We start from the raw sequence: 24133 nt of genomic DNA, 5'->3' as shown, positions 1-24133 counted from the left end.
AACTTCTGCTTTCGTCTCCAGATGTTGTTCTCGTGTACTTTGTTTCATTCATTTTTATCGCTCCGGGTTATTCGGTTTTCGATTTTTAAATCGAGCGGTTTGTGTGTTTCTTGCTCCCATTCTCTTGCTTGCATCTTCCTTAGTGTTGTACTGGTTTTCCTTCTTTAGTTCCTCCTTACTCATTCCCACGTGTTTTGGCAGCGAAATCAAAGGCCGACTCAAATAATATTTCTTTATCAAACGAAAGATTTAATTAGTGAACACCCAAATGAAAAAAAAAAATTAAAATTGTAAACTTTCACGGCTTAAATTGCAAGGAGATTTGACTATCGTTCTGAACTCCTCAAAGGGATCTAAATTGTACCCATTAAACGAACATACTAAGATGACTATTTGAAGCAAATTAGCTGATCGAGAAACTATAATTTAACAAACAGTAACCAATTTTTGACACCTTCGATTGCATAAATCCGCATATTCTTTTGATGGAGAGTAACTTCCGAGGAGTACAGAACATAATATCACGGAACATAAACGACTGACTCGATCCCCATGACACGAGCTAGAAACATTTATCTGAATTTTCTCGCTTTCTTGTTCTGGCCAACACTTTGTGGGGTTCGATTACCAAACTTGCGCTTAGCTCCCACCTGTAGTTTTGAACCACTAGCACTGCCATTGGATTCCATCTTCCTAGCAGCTTTCTGGGCTTCTTTTTTCCTAGCAGCCACAGCTGGCCGTTTTCTGTTTGTCCACTTTTGCTCCTTGGCAGGTTCAGGTTTTGATTTTACCAGGGCAAAAGCTCTAGCACGAGGAGCAGCCTTCTTCTGTGTGCCAGATTTGCTCGCACGTACACCTTGGTATGGTAAGATCTCTTTGGATTTAACCTTAATACCACCACTTTCTGGAGTTCTGGAATTAACAGCAAATTTCTTAGCTGGATGATTTTCTGTCTCTGGTATGGTAGAGTTCTTCCTCTTCAAGGGAGTGTCGCTTGATCTGGAGAGTCTGAGCTTACGATCCCGAAGCTTCAAGTTGCGTAACATAAGAATCGAGTTGGCAGCATCCTTGGGGTCACCATTAATGAATTTAAGTTAAGTGTTCGGCAAATATACTATTGTAATTGAAGAGGAGACTCTTAAAACCAAAGAAAAAATTTGGTGCAAGTACTGAAAGCCTCGCAGAAAAGATAAAATTACACAAGAAACCAGACTAAAAGATCACCCTGGATTTATCATTCCAAGAGCTCATTATTCAACAAGTGCCAAACAGCACAAGTAAAAAATATGTGTGTTCTGGATGTAAATTAAAGACACAAAATCAATCATCTAAACACTACGTACATTTCTAGGATGATCGGCTACAGAAAACAAAAATTGATATAGCACTCAGAAGCTAATCCTCGGAATGATGGATAACATAAAATAACATGCCAACAATGGAACCAATTACCATTCTAAAGATTCTAAATAATTCATAGAGAGTAATGTCGAAGGTTGAATATTGAGAAGGAAAAACCACATCATCTTTGAGCTCGAACATCCACACAGAAAATGATCAATGTGCTTGAAGATAAATCAATAAAGAAATTGGAAAAAAAAACCACAATTTGTACTTTAAACAAGCAAATTGTCTACATGTAATTTACACATTACTAATTCAAATATACCGCCACTCGTACCTTAGTTTTAAACAAGACATATGCAATGCCTTTCCCCAAACTTGTACCAGGATCTCTGATGACCCGGACAGCTTCAACGCTGCTTTCTAGGTTTTTCATGCCAGAAAATAACTGATAAATCTCTTCGTCCTGGTGCAAAAAGGCAGGTAGACAGTTATAGTCACATAAGAGAAAAGTAGCAACCATGTTTGCAAAGGACACATCTTACCTTAACGTCAAACGGAAGATTACCCACAAAAACAGTCCTTTTGTTGTCGTATAGGTGAGAATTATCTCCTTTCGATTTCTTGCGTGGTGGGCATGCACGATCGACACGGATATGATTTCCACCAATCTGCATCCATGGTAGCAACTCATACTTCTCATTGTCATGTGCAACTCAGTATACATACAAATATATATACACATAAATATACACACTGACACAAATACACATACATATATAAAAAAGTACAAGAAATATTCAATAACAGTAAACATACCACAGACATATTAAAGGTCAATGATGCTTGAGCAGAGTCCTCTGTCGTGAAGACAATATAAGCATGAACGCTGCAAAAGTGAGATTATTTCACCAACAGGATTTGGTTGGACAAATGATAAGTTGAGAACCACTAGTAGCCCTCATATATAAACAACAAGTGTAGTTGATCCGGGAAAATGTTAACTTTTCGACTATTAAAAAAACTGTGCCCCAAAAAATCTAGGAGAAAAAGAAATAAACTGCATAATAGCCATGACACAATATCATTCAACATACAATGTCAGTGTGTGACAAAAATGTATATTTATTTACTCTTTTTAATGGCAAAATAAATCTACATAAGCAAGTTCCTTCAGTAAATAAATCGACCGAAAAGATTAAAAAGATGACCAAAAAAATAGCAATTGCATTTAGCATCTAACCTGTCCCCATTATCATTAAATTGCTTCTGAATCACAGCACCCTTTCTCGGAATTTTTCCCTGGAAAAGAAATCAACGTCCATTCACATTTCTTTAGAAGACTGATTGAAACATTCATACACAGCAATAAAATAACACAAATCATACAAAGAATCACAACAGGCTGCGGCAAACTCACATCCACAATCGGGACAGATCGAATCCTCACAGATTCGACCTCACCAAACTTCCCAAACTCCTTCACCAAATCCTTTTTCTTGATTTTCAGCGGCAAATTCCCCACAAATACAGTCCTCAGAAGCTTGCTTTCATCATCGAAACCTTCCTTCGACACCATGGTATCCTCTGGATTATCTATTTTCTTCCTTTTTCCTCCCACCACATCACTTCCTCCCACATTTTCATTCCCCTTCCCCACGCCATATCTCTTAGCTTCGTAGTCCGTCTCCACCTCATCTCTTTTCCTCTTCTTCTCCTTCTTCTTTCTATTTTCAACACCAAAATCACCAGTTCTACCATCGATGTTTTCCAATATTTTCAATTCATCCGTCTTCGACTTTGTCTTATCCTCTCCCTCGACTGATTTGGCGTCAAGACTGGAACATTCTTTCTCCACTTTCTCTTTGTTTCTCTTCTCCTTCAACTCAGAGGAGGCAGAATCACCATCATCTTTTGGTCCCAAAACATAATCTTGCCCCGGGTTCTCTTGGAGTTTTCTCCTAAACGGATTGTTGTCAGAGAAGAGAGACATAGAAGACGAGTGCTGCTCAGGGTTTTCGCCAAACAGAGTTTGGAAACATGAGGCCGTGTTTGAATCGGAAGGATTTCTTGCTTTCTTCGCCATGAATCTGGTGCAATGTTGTTGTTAGGGCTACGAATTATGACAAATAATATTTCTGTTGACAAAAATGCGACTTTACGTTAAAAAAAGTATAGAACGTCTTGGGAGACTCAAACACCATATAGCAATTATGGGATATAATTTTTACAACTTTCACTAGGAATGACAATATCACCCGCAAGTGCCACCCCGAGTGGGACGGGTTCTACAATTTCTAAACTGATGTTTTCAACACCTGCTTGGAACTAAATTAAGCTAATCCAAGTACCAAGAAGACAAATTATCGATTAATCAACTCTGCTTCTACAACTTCTAAAATGATAATGAAAGATCAGTTATCTTACTTTAATGGATGAAGAATTATCACCATCATTATTATTGTTATTATTATAAGTTTCTTGTAAATAATAAAAACTGAATTTATTATTAATATTATATCTACAACCTAACAAATATTGAATCTTGAAATACACCATATATATAGTATATTATTTAAGACGCGATCTTATTAATTGTAAGATAGATTTTGTCTATGTAATGAACTGATGATAACCACAGTGATGTCTATGTTGTTAAACCGTGGTTACTTTTAGATCTACGATATGCATTCGTATTGAAGAATTAAGTACTGCTATAATGAATGTATTTGTAATTTCCCTCAAGTTTTTGTCATATTATATTCAAGTAAAAGGCAAAACTTTGGTTAAATAGAAGAAAACAAGTGATCTGCATTAAACCATATAGCTAATGAAGTAAAAATTTCGGTTATATCGATTATTTCAGAAATTTGAGTGATCATGTTTAAGTACATTCTTGTATATATGTGTGTGCGCACGAGCGCGCGCTCATTAGTCTCTCAATACAGATTTCTCACATTTGTTGATTTTTAGTTATTTGTTCCATTCGTATGATTCCATATATTTAATATATACAGCGAATATTCCATCGACACAGAGAAATATACAATAAAGTTTTGAAACATTGCTGTTGTCTCTCCTCTTATCGACAGATAATAATTATCCTGTAAAAAGGTGATTTCGGGGTGGCATGCTACACTGAGATTTAAGCGATCTCAAGTGAAGGAATATATATAATTTCCCTTTTTGTTTTGCGGTCCATTTAATAACTTTACTTCGAAGGCTAGCCTCATGCAATTATTTATTTCAATTCTTGGAAGTAAGCACAAACAATAGGTAACAAACACCTTTACGCAAACTGGGTTTCTTCTACTTTACATGCAAGTAAACTTGTAGTAGCAAAAGCCACGAAATTTGAAATAAAGAAGGATAAAAATGGTCCAACGGCTACGGTATAATAGCTGAAATTAGACTTATAAAGAGCACGAAGAAATTTGCTAGTAAATAAACGACTGATATCTTAGTATAAATTAAAAATTGGTGGATGCATGTGATGAAACATACATTTTTATACACTAATTACATATGAAACTTAGAAGAATATCAATCTAAAGGTAGCGATCTGAATTCTGACCCTATACTCTTACTAGCCATGCTTTCGTACACAATCATTAATGTTCTCAAAATCTGCTGGTTAGGTTTTAACCTTTGAGAGAGTTGGAAATTCCATATTGCAAAAGAATATGGAAAGTTAAAAACCTTAAACAAGAAAACATTTCCGAAGGCAAAGCGCAGTTTCTTGCTCATATACAATGTAATCATCGAAATTTTAGTGGATATTTATATATATAAAAAATGATTCAAAATGCATATATGCATAAAATCGGTTGATTCATTGTATCCTTCAGCACACATTTTGACATAGTGATGGAGTCAGATGGGAGCGGATACACAATCCAGGCTCTGATGAACTTGAAGTTCAAAACTAGGGAGAAAATCTATACCTTTGATGAAGTACAAAACAGAAAACCAAGAAACCATTTCAAGAGTCTTGTTCCCGAACCGGCCCAGAGTTTCTAGTTTCTTCAATCGTTGAATGAACTCGAAGGCAGCCAAGAACATGAAGCATAGACAAGAAACGTCATGCATTTCTGTGGTTGGCTTTTTTTACTTGTATTTTGTCAAAAGAATTTGGAAGCGTAATCAAGATATATACAAGGGATTAAGCTCAACAGTCCCTTTCAAGGAACTGTAAAACTCATGCAATGTATAATGGATATATATACTCATTAATTGAATGAGTGATATAATCCCACTTCAACTCATCGACCTTGATCTTTGGGAATTGATGCATGAATTTGGTATCCTAGGAAATAAAGGGAATTTGCTTTTTCAAGTCAATCCGTGTTTCGAGTCATGTAGGCTTGAGGTCAAAAGTATATGTATAAATGCTTATATATATATATACAGAAAGAGGAGCGGAGACACGATCATAATTTGAATGTGAATGACGATTTAATCTTTAGTTTTAATATAATCAAAACTTTTATTTTTGATAGAACGAAACGACTATACATATATGCTTGTTTGATCATGTTCGAGTATGTGTGGAGTGCTGGCTCTGAAATATATAGAATCATGAGCTGCTGCGCATGCATGATATACATATGATCTGAGGAGATGGGATCGATGGCCTTGCATAAATTTATAATATTTGTTTGCCAAGGAAGTTAGTTAGCACCATTAACAGCGTGAAAAATTTCATGTGACTTCGCTATAATTAATGTTCCAGCACCAGTAGTATATGTATATATATCGAACATGGTCTTTGGACATGCCTTGCAGCAGGCTTTTCTTTTAAATCATTATTGAGTTTCTTCTTGTAGAGGTCAATATATAGTACGCATAATGCATAATTGGAGCTTAATAATTTTGTGGGAACGTGAAAATTTCAATGGTTTTACATTCGGACTACAAGGGTTTTGTTCATGCAACCCACATAGATAATGAGTGCTCTTATCCACTGAACATATGACACATGTGTTGAGTTGATAAATCATGAGCACTCATTCATTATGACATATGGATAAGTGACCATGATTCAATACTCAACACATATGTTATGTGCTGACTGGATAATAACATTACTCATATGAGTAGCATCTACCAAGCCGAGTATAACGATACATGAAATGATCTTATGCCAAAAAAATAAGGCTATAATTTAGGGTCCCTTTGAATTACATTTTTTCTGCTGATGTGAGGCTTGAAAAAAGAAATAAATTGAGGGTCAGATTAAATTTAGAAAAAGAAAATTGATTGAGGGTTAGATTTTGAGAGTTTTAGTTGTCCATGTGACTTTTTTCAATGTCGAAATTACCTTTGTAATAATAATATTCCTTTAACTTAGTAGTTTTTCTATTTTCTAAATATGATTTGAACATGGTCTGTTTTTTGCAATGTTGTTAGTGTGAAATAAACTCAGAAACCTCTATTTCTTTTTAAGAGAGGCTGTAAACAATTCTTTTGTGGGGTAGTGATTCGGAAAATATGTATATTTCATTCAATATGACTAGAGCTCAAAAAATAATAATAATTCAAATAGCTATAGTTATAAAATCACAATCAAGAGTGATGTACCTCAAAATTTTCAATTGGGTATTTGGGTTTGCATTATTTTTTAATTTTAAGTATTTTTTGGGTATAGTGTGTAATATAATAATACAACTATACAAGTATTCTAATGTTCAATAAAAATAATATTAAATTACAACTATATAAGAGAACGTGAAATAGACTAAATATAAATTTATAAAGAATAAAAAATCAAAGCAAAGTAATTATTCTTTTTATTTTCAAATGTTATGAAAATATTTTTCAAATTTTCGCAAACCATGCTTCAATAATATATGAACTTTTCATAAAAGCAGCGCTGCCAGCCAACATGGAGACAGCACATTCTTCAGTCACTGATTGATCGGCTCTCGTCGGGTGGCTTGCGTTGTGTGTCATAAATTTAATTTCTTTGAAACCATTTTCAACAATCCATATTCATCATTTAACATGGTTGTGACAATGCGGGCCCTCATCTCGTCTATGTTGAAATATTTCTAATAGTTCCATGTAAAGGGGTTGTTACAAGCATATCACTCTGCCTAAGAGTCACATAAACACACCACAACCAAAGTAGCCCCCTGATTTATACACTTAGTGAATGCCACAATGCAATTGACAAGGTCAGAATCCTTGACATTCCTTAAGTATCCTAACAAAAAACTAACCTGGATAAAAATGGAATGATTATCACCGTAAAACATTTTCATAAGATACCACAATAGGTACAATAACGCCATATTTACATACTGCTTCACATATGTTATGTCATATGCATTTCCTATTGAGTTCCTCACCACAAAATCCTTTTTTCACTCCACACAAACATAAACTAATGGGCTGCTATGCTGACAGGGAATAACACATATTTGTTTCTCTCCATCACTTCCTTCTCCAAATCATATAGATTTACAATCCACTATTGGGTAACTTGGAAAAGAATTCTACTTATTGATCATCATTCAATTCTTCTGTTATTGTACAAGAAACTAGTGTCCCCGACCCATCATCAAAGTGCACAAGAATTGAATAGCTCGAAAACAAAACAAATCACTACCATGAAATCAAGTTTAGCAGCCAGTGTCAGCCACCATGAACGAAACCTAGAAAGATTCCATTTTTCAACCAAAGATTTTATGCTACGTTAATAACCAACCACAACAACCCATAGAATTTACAGCCACAAGGTATAAACCAAAGATAGTTCGCATGAATCGATTGGCCCAGGAAAATAAACAATCAATCAGAAAAGAGACGCAACACCTGAGGAGTTAAACTAAGCTGAGGAGCAGAGAAGGTAATATCGAGGCCAAGGTCTCCGGCACGGTGTCCAGCCGCCAGGAAGCAGGGCGAACAGAGAGGCGCAGTCTTTCAAAAAACAAGTTTAAATTGGGAGAAGAAAGAAAAAAATACTATTTCCTCGGCACCGTCATGGGACAAAAAAGAATTATTAAAAATAATAACATATGAGTATTTATATATTTTTAGAGTTATTAATTATGTGTTTATATTTGTGAGCATAATATTTTTTTATGTTCTTTTGTATTCGTATTCAAACTATTATTATTATAAATTGATATTGTGTTTAACAAAGTAAAAAATATGAAAAACAAGTAATTTATAAAAGTGAAAATGGTTAGAAAAAGACTGAATTGGTGTTTAAATAGGAGATGTTTAATAACATGTTGCAAATTAAATATAATGTATTGCTTTATCTTAAATATAATGAAGGATCTACTTCGTAAATAAGTTATTATAAATTCGAAAAAAGAGTATCCGTATTTTGGTATTGGTTGTAAGGTTGTTACATTTAATGACGTTTTTGACGCAAATGAATTTATGAATGTGGTAACTTTAACTCAAATATACGTTGTAATATGAGTCATTAAACAATTAATAGGAGCACAAAAAAATTTAGGGTAATCAAAGAAATTTGAAAAAATGTTAATGTAGACATGATTTCAATATAACTATCTATTTCATAAAGACGTGAAAGACTAAATGGAAGCACTTACTCCAGTCCAATATAGGACATCTTACGAAAAACTGTCGAACATGAAATCAAAACTATTGCTCCTACTAAATTATGCAACAGACATTAAGACAATCCTACTAATTTTTCGTTATATTTTCTCGGTCTATCCTTCCCAAAAAAAATTTGGCCATATTGAGGTGTAACATATAGCTTTCATCATTTGTAACTATCCCTTTCATTTTGTTATTTTTTCTATTTGCCTAATCTTTTCACTCAACTCGGACATATTGCGAAAAGTTCTAGACTTCTAGTTCATATTTACATACCAAAAGTATTGTATATTACTTGGGAGATGTGATATTTGAATCCAATAATCAATTCATTTATCTTACCAAACGTTAAAAAGATTTTGACTTTGTTCCAAAGAAATAAATGCAAATGTAAAGTAGTACTCGTTTGAAACACAATTCCGTAGTTTTTTAGGATACAGATAAAGGGGGGAGATACAGTATGAAGGACAACGAGGCAATAATTGGAGGCGACTTGTAATTGTGTGTGGAATAATTAGATAGCTAAAAACAATAATGCGGAAGGATTTCTTGATCTCACTGACCATTAATGGAAGCTGTGTTTGAAAACTTTTGATTTGGAGCTGTTACCTACTCAAGGAATAGGAATTAGGCTTCCAACAGATTGTTTGGCTTGCAAGGAGAGTAGATAGATGCAAAGTTAAATATCAGTTTGTAACTTGGGACCAAACAAATACATCGACAACAATAAGAAGATACATTATATAGTCGAGTCCCGAGTCCAACAGATATTTACACACAGCAGATGATAAACCAAACATGTATCCACTAACGTTGGAATCATTAATATATAACCACAACTAAAAAAAAAACCTGATTTCTGAACCACTTGTACAGGAGTGAGTTCTTGCATATTAGCCACATAATATTTTTAGTCTTCACAGCAGCACTATGCTACGTCGACATAGAGTCTGACACACTTGTTTACAATGATATAGTCTAAGATTTGATCAAGTCGAGTATAAACTGAACTAATATAAAAGAAGAGGGGAAATTTACGAAGTTGATTTCCCAATTAATTAATTCAAAATAAATGGCAAGTGCTGAACTTGACAATTGAAGTTCAGCTAACAAGCAGTCTACACGTATAATATACTAAAGATAAAACAGGTGAGAACGCTAAACCATGAAATTCAGAATACATTTATGGAGGGTACGAAATCTTCTGAGGTTAATGGCCAACTCCTCATGTCAGGCCAAATGCACAAGCCATGCAGAAAACATGACAATATTACTCAGTTGTCATCAAAAAAAATCTCAATCATATAACGGATCCTTAACCAAAAGATTCATCTTTTCCTGCAGAAATTCAAATACATCATTTCTCCCTTCTTTCAAAAGTAGTTGCCTCAACTTCCCAAATGTGTGCCTACCGGGTCGGAGTCCTCTTTCTACCATTTCCTCCATTAAAACACATGCTCTAGAGACATCGGCCTTTTTGATGAAGCCGTTAACGAGTGAAGAAAATGTGTGCATGCCTGGAGCAAACTGCTTATTTTTCATATATCTCCACACCCTGAGAGCCATATCAAATTCTTCCCTCTCACAAAACATCTTTATCATCATAGTGTAAGTATCAGCATCTGGTTCACAGATTTTGGACAACTTACAGAACACCTTAATAGCCTGATCAGATTCCCCGCGATATTTCAATAATCAAGAAATAATGACAAAGTTCTTCAATTATATAAGAGCAGAGAAGAAGAATTCACATTCCAACAAAAACAGCAGAAGAAAATAAGCCCAACAAAAACAAAGAACCTCAAGAAATCGGGAAGCCCAAACAAGAGCGGCGCACCAGATAATGAAGAAAATTGGGGAAAGCAGAACAAAAACGAGGAAAATAACTAATGCAGTAGGAGCTTTCCCACGCCAGCAAAGGGGAGCGCCGCACACGAGGGTTGAGAACGAGGGAATTACAAGAAGATGGAAGTGGAGAGTAGAGCAAGCCAACCTCCCTTGGGTCGCGGTCGCTGTCGTTGTGGAGAGAAGAAACCAGAAACTCCAAATGAAGCAAGCCAGGAGTAATCGCGAGAAGATAAAAAAACGAAAAATGATTGTTGCCCGATGGTCGCTGTTGCGGTGGAGAGAAGAAAGCATAACACACTTCATTATCTCTGTGGCCTGTTGTGGTGGAAGGGTAAACAATTGACACGTTTAGGATCTTAATCTGCAATCGGGAAGAAACTGGCCAATTCTCCCAACTGCATGCATGCTTTAATATAAGTAGAAAATATATATAAGTTTCAATTGCTAAGAAAACATATGCACTTAGATTGAAAGATACTGCCCAATGTATCGGTATATCTAAGGCTAACTCTGGATATCGATGTTACGTTTGAATGGATAAATATCAAATTCATATATTTTAAATATATTTTAATTTTTTAAAAAATAAAATTCAAATTCAATTATAACATATTTATATCACATTATTTAGTATAGATTTCATCTTCCCTCAATATCATTTAAATTACTTCATACTTATATTACTATTATCTAAAAAAATATGTTTGAACTTAAAATTCGATTTATTATTTCATTATAATCAATTACTCTATAATCCAACCACATGTGTATTTGGATATTAGGTCGCTTTCTTTTGCAGCCATAAAAGAAATTGGTATTACAACTCAAAATACCATTAAATGAGATGGTACATCAGAAATAAGTCGATAAATTTTGGAACAGTATCAAAACCACTCAGAAATACATAAATTACTCGCACAAAGCCACAACTTTCCTCACCACAAAATGTAAAGACATTGCAGTTGATATCAGGCAGGGAGACTATATAATTTCCCAAATACCAAACTGCTTTCGCCATGACCAACGACAAGAATCCAGGATATAAAAACCGAAGTAAAAGCTTCACTACAAGACATTCCAAATGCAGAAAACGAGTTTCAATAGCATGGAGTATAAAAGATTAAGAGACAACACAAGATTAATGAAAATGGGAACGCAAAAAAGAGAATGCTCACCAAACAATTAAAGACCCATTTCGATAAGATAATCACAAATCTTCTCAACAACCATGTTGCACTGGCCTGGAGTCAATATGGATTCATCATAGACGCCAATGATCAAGGCTTGGCTGGTCTTTTTGGCTGTAACACCACCAGCTCCCTGCATCATATATTAATACATCCGTTCACAATTAAGTAAATTCAAAGGCGATATGTCAGAAGCCACCTTCAGTTCTTGGAGATATAGTTTTCAAAAGAATCATGTTTATTCCATCTACGAGTAAAACGTGCACCAGCACATTTTCTTTTCTTCACGAAAAGATCCCAAAAGTATAGGGCACATGTGGTGCCATCCTTCATTTAACTACAATCTCAAATATTGTTGGCCAAACTCATCCATACAACCTTTGAACCACGTGTGCGGTGTGCCAAGTGAAAGCCACTTTTAAATATTAAATTTTCAATTAAAAATATAAATTAAATGAATTTCAGTGGTTTGGGCTCACACAAAATAGGAAGGAATGCTAGCATTAACATGTTCTTTCAATTTGTTCCTTAATTTATTACTTCCTTTAATATTCAGTGTCTTGAAATATTTTGAATTGAAATTTCTTTTGCTAAAGAATACAGCTCAAGGACTTAGGTTTCCTTTACGTTCCTAATCTTAATTAGAAATTCAAACCAACTGCAAGACTCGTGAAAAAAACACAGACAAGCTTGCAAACCAGTGAATTTGAGTAGGAAAAGGTTACCTTCTTTCCTCGAATGACAGCCCCGGGCTCACCTTGTATAACCATGTGCTTCGTGCGCCCAAGGTGTAACTCAGTAGGAGCTAATATGCCCGAAATTTCAAAGTTCATCGTTCAAGTCTCTGAGCCGGTGCTCTCCGAGGCTTTCGTTCTGGCTTTCAGCAACTTTTCGCCCAATCTGTCGCATGATTTTCTGGCGCCACTACTCGGACGCGAGGTAGGGGCGGCGCTCTTTGGGCTTCTTCTTCTGATCATCTTTCATGGAAATCAAGCCGGTCACCGTCAATTGAGCTTTCGCATCGTTACGAGACATGCGGAACGATCGAATTATCAGTTAGTTCTCGTCCTCCGATGTCGTAGAAGAAAAAGCTCTTCTGCTCATCCTCTTTCATGGAAATGAAGGCTGAACGAGTTCCCGTTCCCTGATGTCGTGTAAGACAAAGCTCATGCCACGTGTACATTTGTGACCTGCAACCGGGAGAAAACTGGTCATTTTGAGCAATAGTAGGCTTTAGTATAATACTAGGTATGGGCACCTCAATTCTTGAGGTGTCCTACCCAAGTGTACAGTATAACATATGAGTATTTATATTTTTTTTTAGAGTTACTAATGTGTTTATATTTGTTAGCATAGTATTTTTTTATGTTCCTTTGTATTCAAATTCAGACGATTATTAATACAAATTGACATTGTGTAAACAAAGTGAAAAATATGAAAAACAAAGAATTTATGAAAGTGAAAATGATTAGAAAAAAACTGAATTGGTGTTCAAATAGGAGAAGTTTAATAACATGTTGCAAGTTGAATGTAATGTATTGCTTTATCTTAAATATAATGAAGGATCTACTTCATAAATAAGTTATTATAAGTTCGAAAATACAGTAGCCGTATTTTGGTATTAAATGTAAGGGTGTTACATTTAATAATGTTGTTGACGCCAGTGAATTTATGAATGTGGTAACTTTAACTTAAATATAAGTTGTAATATGAGCTATTAAACAATCAATAGGAGCACAAAATTTTTTAGGGTAATCAAAGGAATTTGAATAAAGTGTTAATATAGACATGATTTCAATATGTTTTAACTTTTTTTTTTAGAATTTAGTTGATGGATTTATGGATTTTGTAACTTAGGGTTTTTTTATGACATATAAACATGAGAGTTAATATTAATTTGTAAGACAACTAAATAAAAATGATAACAATAATGGTCTAATAAAAAAATTAAAGTATATGAATAAAAATTGTTTGGAGCTCGTATTAATCTAAAGTTTTTAATACGTTTACGAACATGTATAACGACTAAGCATTTTCGATAACATAAGATAAATAATTTAATATTATTCGTTTAATATACATGGTTGTTTTGATGGAGTTCGTTGATATTTAGGATTGTCTCAATGCATGTTGCATAGTTTAGTAAGAGCAATAGTTTTAATTTCATGTTCGGCATTTTTCGTAAGATGCCATATATTGGACTGGAGTAAACGATTCCATTTAGTTATTTAACATATTTATGAAATAGATAGTTATATTGATATCGTTCATATCCAATATATGTATAGTAAATATTGTTTTATATTGAACTTGGTTCATATACTGAATTTGTAGTCAGCAAAGGATGGATATCGAAAATTTATAACATAACAAGTATGTTAGGCATTAAGTAATAAAGCATACAAGTATGTACGGGACAAGAGAAATTACAAACAAATTCTGATCCTCTTTCATGGAAATCAAGCGGGTCACCATCAATTGAGCTTTCGCATCGTTACGAGCCATGGCGGAACGATCGAATTGTCAGTTAGTTCCCGTCCTCCGATGTCGTAGAAGAAAAAGCTCTTCTGCTCATCCCTTTTCATGGAAATGAAGGCCGAACGAGTTCCCGTTCCCTGATGTCGTGTAAGACAAAGCTCATGCCACGTGTACATTTGTGACCTGCAACTGGGAGAAAACTGGCCATCTAGCTCAATTGCACGCTTTAAGTATAAGTAGATAAGTAGATAGATATATATAACGCCCATAAATTACACTTTTTTTTGGAAATTTATCTCTATCTCAAAAGTTGAATGAATATATTTCTTTGTTGTGACGGATGAGTGATTGAAGTGAGGAAAGAAAAAATAGAGTCCAGTGAATTTTTTATGGAATGACCATGAGAATTCAGGTGAGGAATATTTTTTTTTAATTTTACTAACATTTCTTACGGATACAATGTCCGAAAAAAAAATGAAAAACGAGAGAAGAGATGCCGTGAACCAAAGATTTTCCAATATTCAAATTGAAGAATTGTTTGGTCATTTCAGTAAAGATAAATTACAATTTTTTTGGGAAATTTATCTCTATCTCCTCAAAGGGATGTAAATTGTACCCATTAAACGAACACATTGGGCATCATACTGAGATGACTATTTGAAGCAAATTAGCGGATCGAGAAACTATAATTTAACAAACAGTAACCAATTTTTGACACCTTCGATTGCATAAATCCGCATATTCTTTTGATGGAGAGTAACTTCCGAGGAGTACAGAACATAATATCACGGAACATAAACGACTGACTCGATCCCCATGACACGAGCTAGAAACATTTATCTGAATTTTCTCGCTTTCTTGTTCTGGCCAACACTTTGTGGGGTTCGATTACCAAACTTGCGCTTAGCTCCCACCTGTAGTTTTGAACCACTAGCACTGCCATTGGATTCCATCTTCCTAGCAGCTTTCTGGGCTTCTTTTTTCCTAGCAGCCACAGCTGGCCGTTTTCTGTTTCTCGACTTTTGCTCCTTGGCAGGTTCAGGTTTTGATTTTACCAGGGCACCAGCTCTAGCACGAGGAGCAGCCTTCTTCTGTGTACCAGATTTGCTCGCACGTACACCTTGGTATGGTAAGATCTCTTTGGATTTAACCTTAATACCACCACTTTCTGGAGTTCTGGAATTAACAGCAAATTTCTTAGCTGGATGATTTTCTGTCTCTGGTATGGTAGAGTTCTTCCTCTTCAAGGGAGTGTCGCTTGATCTGGAGAGTCTGAGCTTACGATCCCGAAGCTTCAAGTTGCGTAACATAAGAATCGAGTTGGCAGCATCCTTATGGTCACCATTAATGAATTTAAGTTAATTGTTTGGCAAATATATGATGGTAATTGAAGAGGAGACTCTTAAAACCAAAGAAAAAATTTGGTGCAAGTACCGAAAGCCTCGCAGAAAAGATGAATTTACACAAGAAACCAGACTAAAAGATCACCCTGGATTTATCATTCCAAGAGCTCATTATTCAACTAGTGCCAAACAGCACAAGTAAAAAATATGTGTGTTCTGGATGTAAATTAAAGACATAAAATCAATCATCTAAACACTACGTACATTTCTAGGATGATCGGCTACAGAAAACAAAAATTGATATAGCACTCAGAAGCTAATCCTCTGAATGATAGATAACATAAAATAACATGCCAACAATGGAACCAATTACCATTCTAAAGATTCTAAATAATTCATAGAGAGTAATGTCGAAGGTTTAATATTGAGAAGGAAAAACCACATCATCTTTGCAGCTGTAACATCCACACAGAAAATGATCAACGTGCTTGAAGAGAAATCAGTAAAGAAATTGGAAAAAAAGAACGACAATTTGTACTCTAAACAAGCAAATTGTCTACATGTAATTTACACATTACTAATTCAAATATACCACCACTCATACCTTAGTTTTAAACAAGACATATGCAATGCCTTTCCCCAAACTTGTACCAGGATCTCTGATGACCCGGACAGCTTCAACGCTGCTTTCTAGGTTTTTCATTCCAGAAAATAACTGATAAATCTCTTCGTCCTGGTGCGAAAAGGCAGGTAGACAGTTATAGTCACATAAGAGAAATGTAGCAACCATGTTTTCAAAGACACATCTTACCTTAACGTCAAACGGAAGATTACCCACAAAAACAGTCCTTTTGTTGTCGTATAGGTGAGAATTATCTCCTTTCGATTTCTTGCGTGGTGGGCACGCCCGATCGACACGGATATGATTTCCACCAATCTGCATCCATGGTAGCAACTCATACTTCTCATTGTCATGTGCAACTCAGTATACATACAAATATATATACACATAAATATACACACTGACACAAATACACATACATATATAAAAAAGTACAAGAAATATTCAATAACAGTAAACATACCACAGACATATTAAAGGTCAATGATGCTTGAGCAGAGTCCTCTGTCGTGAAGACAATATAAGCATGAACGCTGCAAAAGTGAGATTATTTCACCAACAGGATTTGGTTGGACAAATGATAAGTTGAGAACCACTAGTAGCCCTCATATATAAACAACAAGTGTAGTTGATCCGGGAAAATGTTAACTTTTCGACAACTTAAAAAACTGTGCCCCAAAAAACCTAGGAGAAAAAGAAATAAAATGCATAATAGCCATGACACAATATCATTCAACATACAATGTCAGTGTGTGACAAAAATGTATATTTGTTCTCTTTTTAATGGCAAAATAAATCTACATAAGAGAGTTCCTTCAGTAAAGAAAATCGACCGAAATGATTAAAAAGATGACCAAAAAAATAGCTGTTGCATTTAGCATCTAACCTGTCCCCATTATTATTAAATTGCTTCTGAATCACGGCACCCTTTCTCGGAATTTTTCCCTGGAAAAGAAATCAACACCATTCACATTTCTTTAGAAGACTGATCGAAACATTCATACACAGCAATAAAATACCACAAATCATACAAAGAATCACAACAGGCTGGGGCAAACTCACATCCACAATCGGGACAGATCGAATCCTCGCAGATTCGACCTCACCAAACTTCCCAAACTCCTTCACCAAATCCTTTTTCTTGATTTTCAGCGGCAAATTCCCCACAAATACAGTCCTCAGAAGCTTACTTTCATCATCGAAACCTTCCTTCGACACCATGGTATCCTCTGGATTATCTATTTTCTTCCTTTTTCCTCCCACCACATCACTTCCTCCCACATTTTCATTCCCCTTCCCCACGCCATATCTCTTAGCTTCGTAGTCCGTCTCCACCTCATCTCTTTTCCTCTTCTTCTTTCTATTTTCAACACCAAAATCACCAGTTCTACCATCGATGTTTTCCGATATTTTCAATTCATCCGTCTTCGACTTTGTCTTATCCTCTCCCTCGACTGATTTGGCGTCAAGACTGGAACATTCTTTCTCCACTTTCTCTTTGTTTCTCTTCTCCTTCAACTCAGAGGAGGCACAATCACCATCATCTTTTGGTCCCAAAACATAATCTTGCCCCGGGTTCTCTTGGAGTTTTCTCCTAAACGGATTGTTGTCAGCGAAGAGAGACATAGAAGACGAGTGCTGCTCAGGGTTTTCGCCAAACAGAGTTTGGAAACATGAGGCCCTGTTTGAATCGGAAGGATTTCTTGCTTTCTTTGCCATGAATCTGGTGCAACGTTGTTGTTAGGGCTACAAATTATGATAAATAATAATTATGTTGACAAAACTGCGACTTTACGTTAAAAAAGGTGTAGAATCTTTTGGGAGACTCAAACACCATATTGCAATTATGGGATATAATTTTTACAAACTCACTGGTTGCGTCAGGGTTTCTAACTTCAAACCTTGGTGCGACGCTGGTAAACAATGATGGAATCCCGTTTCTTGGCCTGGTCGCCGTTAGCGCTTGGTGCAGATTTTCTGGTTGGGGCAGATTTTCTGGTTTCGATTTAGGGGATTAGGGTTGGCCGTACCGACGAAGGAAAGATGGAAGTGATGTATAACAAATAATTGTCTTTTAAATTTTATTGTTATTATATTTATTATAATTAGTAGGTAATTAATTAAAATATAAATTTAAAATTACATCTATTATTTTATCGATTATAATAAAATTATAATTATAATCAGAATTCATGAATCTCAAATAATTTTTCCAAATACTCTCCTATATAATTTCATTTAACTAAACGTCTAAAATATAATTCATCATATATAATTATAACTCTTTTAGATATTTTAATTTGAATTGTTATTTTATTTTAATAAAAAAATTTATAGATTTAATCATCATTTATTAGACATATTAAACAAAAAAATATAATAAATTTATCATACAATTGGTTTTTTTGTCTTCGTTCTTATATTTTTCGCGCTAATCATCACATAATAAACTTCATCTTACTAACGCAAAAATGAATTCATAATTCTAAGCTTTAATCATAATAAATCCGATATAATTAACCTAAAATATTTAATAATATCGAACAAGATATCAATTTAGTATATAAAGTTTTTAATTAAGTGTAATTGTACATCATCTTAGAATTTAGATTTTAGTTTTTTATCAATATATATTCATTATATTATATTTGAAATATTATATTAAAAAATAGCTTAATTGTAGCAAATTTATGCAATTAGAGGACATCAAGAAAACACATGATACTGCTGTATCTCATTTTGATGGACAAATTTAAGCGAACATGTAACGAACATGGGTCATTAAGTTGAACCAATATAGGTCTCGGCCCATACTAATGCACCACTATTGGTCATAGGTCATTAGGATGCACTTTTTTTGTAACCATCATGGGCCATTATACTGAACGAACATGAGCATCGACACATACCCATGCAGTATAGGTCATTAGGATGTACAATTTTTGTAACGATCGTGGGCCATTAAACTGAACCAACATGGGCATCGACCCATACACATGCACAACTACTGGTCATGGATCGTTAGAATGGTCCAGCATGCCAAACTGGTACCAACACTTTAAGAATCTAGGTACTTAAGCCTGGAGGTCCTGGGTCCAAGTGTTGGGGGAGGCGAAAGAAACCTTTTTTTAGGGGTGGTATATTCTATGAGTGACGGTGCATGGACATAGGCTAGGGCTCATGTGGGACCATCCTAATGACCCATGACCGGTAGTGGTGCATGGGTATGGGCCGAGACCCATGTTGGTTCAGCGCTCATGATCGTTACAAAACCATTTTCAGTTCTCCTCCAAAATTGATTATGTGAATTCAAATCTTACGGAGAAGATTGCAATAATCAACTGACTGTTTTGCTCCACTACCTAAAAGCCTCGAGTGGTATTGCAAAAAAAAAAAAGGAGTGAGCAGTAGGCAGAAGAAAACTAAATCCAGCAGTCAGACTCAAAAGAAAGAGCAATCACAACCAAGTCAATTGATCAATCTAAGCACTCTGGATCACTCAAAGAATATCATAAGAAATAGTGCTTTGGTGCATTAGTTTAATAATTTTGCATATTTTTACAATTTTTTAATCTATTCAGATTTTATATAAATTCAATTTTTCTCTAAGTACATATTTTGTCAATCAACAAAAAAGAAGAAAGTTTTAGATCTATTAATATTAGGTGAATTAAAAAGGATACTGATTTTAAAAAAAAAAATTACAGAGCCTAGCCGAACTGAATTCATGAGAGAAACTGATCATTCATCTACAAATGATTTCCTTAAGCAAAACTGATATATCATATTTGTGCTTAGATTTTTTTCATTGTAAAATATTTATAATTGACAGTAAGAAGTCTTACTGATCATTTTGATTAAGTTGTGATTCTATTAAGAGTTTCATTTAGACAATGGTAGTCCTACTGAAGTGGGTAGTTGCAAGGTGTTGTGATTATCAAAGATTTTTAGTGAAAATCCTTTATGAGAGGAAGAAAGGGTGACACATGAGTTATTCAAATCTCCAAACATCCAGAAACATATTTGTTCATTTACATTTCCAGTTTGCTTTTCTTTTTTTCTTTTTTTTTTTCAGTTTCATAGCCCCGATATTCATCAGTATTGTCATTTATTGTGTTCAAACTAGTTCAGTGAGCCTTTTTTCGCGCATTACCCAATTGTTGGCTTATTGATACTCAACTAACGAGAATTTCAATTCTGTGTTGCTAACCCAACCAAATTATTTTTAGAATTTGTTGAGATTGTTTATTCCTCTCTCTAAACTAATCTTCTGATCCTAATAAGTCATATAAAATAGTGTTAATTCTTATCTCTGAACATTGTTCATTTAAATGGCCTCCTTTACTAAAGTTATCTTGCTTTTCAAAGAGAACTTTGATTATTGGAAGATCAGGATGAGGGCTCATTTAGTCGCACAAGAAGATGATATTTGATTCCTCATTATAGATGGAACAATGAAGATAATGAAAAGCAATATTGTCATTGCATTCACAAAAGGTGCTCTGCAGATGATAAAATAACTACGAATGAAATGGACCAGCAAAGACAAGAAAAAAGCAAATTTGGATAGTGTTGAAAATTATATTTTGTACAAAATGCTGGATAAAAATGTTTTAGCAAAATCAAGATGTGTTTTATTACTAAGGATATTTGGGAGAAGCTGATCCAATCATGAATGAAACGATTAAACCAAGGAGAATAAACTCTCTGTTGCAATACAAAAATTTGATAGCATCAAAATAAATGTTGGTGAGTCTTTATGATAAACTTTGATGAAAGACTGAACAACATTATAATCGAACCGGCTGCTCTTGTTAAAGAATATGGCAACCAAGAAATATCCTTGGAAGTAATGATGGCACTCCCGAGAGTATGAATTTGAACTGGTTGTCCACATATCTTAAAGCATGTGGAATTTGAATTGGAATTGAGAATAGATAGTGAATCGACTGCAAAACTGACCAAGGGTCTGGATACTAAATCCATTGATCAATCCATCTCGAAAAAAATCAGCCGAGCAGTTGAGTAATAACGTAATGTCATTATTCATGAAGAAATTTGGAAAGTTTCTCAAGAATAATCAAATCTGCTGTAGAAGAAATCACTACAAGAAAGAGTCCATTTATGAGAAAAATACATGTTTCAGCTGTGGGAAAGTCGATCATTTCATAGCTGATTGTCCTAAAATATTCAAGGATGACAAGAATTCATTCAAGAAGAGGAGATCAGAAAGTACCCATGGCCGAGAACAATAAGATTAAGTAGACAGATTCTAACTATGATTCATCTGAGTGCTCCAGCAACAGTAATGATGAAGAAGATGTGCAATGCCTCATGGCGGATGTCGAGCTGGAATCCAGCAGTGAAGAGTAGGAATGGTATACCGAACTGTATCTGATAAGTGCAATTTATTGTACTTTTATTACTTGTTTTTAACTTAGAATTCTTTGATTCTTGAGCAGGTTATATGTGATTTGTTGTTGTTTTTGTTTTTATAGTTTGGCAGCTTAGAATGAGAGTGTGGAGTATTAAAGTGTTGAATTGGAAAGTGCAAAAGATAAAAAAATACAGAAGCAGCAGCGCACCCGCGCTATTACATATACCGCACCCGCGGTAAGGCAGTGCACCCGCGATAAAACAAGCACCACACATGCGCTCACACACCAGAAGCAGCAGCGCACCCGCGGTGTCCTCTTGACCGCACCCGCACTCCTTGAAAAACAGAATCCGGAAAATCTGTAGTTTTGTGTGCTGCGCATGAAAGTCCAAGATATTGGTGTGCTACGAATAGAGGCTTGTCTGGACTATAAAAGGACATCATTTACTTACCATCTAGGGTATTGGGGAGCCAAGGGAAGAGTGGAGGCTGCTGCTAGAAGATTGAAGACTCTAGTTCATCAAGTTTTTGGAAATCTGCTGAACAACTCCGGGGACGGAATTAGCACTTCAAACTCTTGTTCTAAGTTCTTCTTTCTTTAATTTTTCAGTTGATATGTCTTGTTTCAAAACCTTGTTTTGTTGTTTTGTTTGTGTTATTATGAACTAATTGTTATTTCTAGAGGAAAGATGGAACAAAACTAGAAACCATGTGTTAGAATCTATGAATTAAGTTATTTAAGTTCTTTATATTGTTCTAATCTTAATGCTTTCAATTTATTGGCCATAATTTGAATGATTTATTTGTTTACAATTTATCACTCGGAAGAGGAAATTATAAACAAGAAATGAGAAAAATACATCAATGGTATTTATAGAGTTCGGAAGGGCCTATATTGCTATCGAAGCCAATAGAGAATCTAGTGCTTGTTGTGTTATTTATTTATGGATTGTTGATGGGAAGGTTGCGATCCATTTTTAAATAATTACAGTCTACTCAACACTCGGGAGATGGAGTAGGTAATTATAGGATTCTTGGCTAATGAATAAGAAGGATTTTTATAACATAGCTACAATAAATTACACATGGTGGACAGTTGCGTGAAATCGGACCTCTAGATCTTTTATTCCATTTTCAAGTGCTATAAATTGGTGTTACTTTTAAATCCATTATAAATTTATTTATTCTTGCAAACAAATCTTTTAAATGATTATTCTAAATAAAGTCAAGACTATTTCAATCACAAGTACTAATATACATTTTTATACACATTCCTCGTGGGATCGACACTTGTACTCAAAAATATATTTTACTATAACTTGACGTCGTGCGCTTGCGAGCAATCAAGAAAACACACAACAAGTTTTTGGCGCCGTTTCCGGGGATGTTTATTTTAAATTTATATTTGTATTGTTACCAAAATTAGTCTAGATTTTAATTTAGAGCTGCTTTTATTGTATTACATTAAACATTGATTTGTTTCTTATCTTTGTTTGACAGTGCATGCGAAGATCGCAAAATCTTGACTTGCTTATCTTTGATCCCGAGATCGAAAGAACCACAAGAAGATTAAGAAAGGCAAGAAGAGAAGCGATTCAAACAATGGCTGACAACAGAGATAACGAAAATCCACCCCCTGCAATACCCATCAGAGATCATTTTAGGCCGGTACTAAATGCTCATTATTCGGGCATAGCACGAGGGACTATTAATGCAAACAACTTTGAGCTCAAGCCCGCATTGATAAACATGGTTCAACAGAACCAATTTGGGGGAGCCGCTACTGCAGATCCTCATCTACATCTCAGAACATTCCTTGAAATTACTGACACGGTAAAGATAAATGGTGTTCCTGATGATATAATTCGATTGCGCTTGTTTCCTTTTTCTCTTAGGGACCAAGCAAGAGGATGACTTCAATCGCTTCCCTTGGGGAGCCTCACTACATGGCAGGAGTTAGCAACCAAGTTCCTTGCTAAATATTTTCCACCTGCGAAGTCTGCACAGTTGAAAATTGAGATAAGTACTTTTAGGCAGACTGACTTTGAGCAATTATATGAGGCATGGGAACGGTATAAGGAGTTGTTGAGGAGGTGTCCAAACCATGGTTTTGAGGATTGGGTACAAATTGAATTGTTTTATAATGGTTTGAATGGACAAACAAGAGGCACTGTGGACGCAGCAGCTGGTGGCACGATATTTGCCAAATCACCTGACCAAGCATATGATTTGCTTGAACAGATGACCACTAACAGTTATCAGTGGCCGTCTGAGAGGTCAGGAGTAAAGAAACAAGCTGGAATTTATGCCGTAGATCCTATTACATCACTAACCGCACAAGTTTCAGCTTTAACAA

At 35.1% G+C, this 24133-nt stretch overlaps 1 protein-coding gene across 4 annotated transcripts; it reads right to left on the bottom strand.

Annotated features, from left to right (window-relative positions):
• Positions 1 to 392: 392 nt before the first annotated feature.
• Positions 393 to 18448, bottom strand: LOC142531057 (uncharacterized). 4 transcript variants are annotated; one of them, XR_012816204.1, is made up of 10 exons: positions 18302 to 18448; positions 17463 to 18123; positions 17287 to 17345; positions 16864 to 16933; positions 16590 to 16715; positions 16383 to 16511; positions 14388 to 15766; positions 12683 to 12917; positions 11946 to 12090; positions 11573 to 11835 (listed from the first exon to the last, which is right to left on the bottom strand). XR_012816204.1 is itself a non-coding variant. In XM_075637061.1 (7 exons), exons 2-7 carry the CDS (start codon positions 3428 to 3430, stop codon positions 573 to 575), a joined length of 1545 nt encoding a protein of 514 aa, XP_075493176.1. In that variant the 5' UTR covers positions 3431 to 3434; positions 18302 to 18396; the 3' UTR covers positions 393 to 572. The 4 variants fall into 4 exon arrangements, 3 of the variants coding, with proteins under 3 accessions (XP_075493176.1, XP_075493175.1, XP_075493177.1); XM_075637061.1 differs by lacking the exons at positions 11573 to 11835; positions 11946 to 12090; positions 12683 to 12917; ... (4 more) ...; positions 17287 to 17345; positions 17463 to 18123 and adding exons at positions 393 to 1067; positions 1682 to 1810; positions 1890 to 2015; ... (1 more) ...; positions 2588 to 2646; positions 2765 to 3434 and having other exon boundaries at positions 18302 to 18396; XM_075637060.1 differs by lacking the exons at positions 11573 to 11835; positions 11946 to 12090; positions 12683 to 12917; ... (5 more) ...; positions 17463 to 18123; positions 18302 to 18448 and adding exons at positions 393 to 1067; positions 1682 to 1810; positions 1890 to 2015; ... (2 more) ...; positions 2765 to 3434; positions 8161 to 8289.
• Positions 18449 to 24133: the final 5685 nt, after the last annotated feature.

This window comes from Primulina tabacum, chromosome 17 (assembly GCF_025594145.1).
Source record: "Primulina tabacum isolate GXHZ01 chromosome 17, ASM2559414v2, whole genome shotgun sequence".
Lineage (NCBI taxonomy): Eukaryota > Viridiplantae > Streptophyta > Magnoliopsida > Lamiales > Gesneriaceae > Primulina > Primulina tabacum.
The sequence above is the reverse complement of the archived record's forward strand: the minus strand, read 5'-3'. Positions and strand labels throughout refer to the sequence as shown.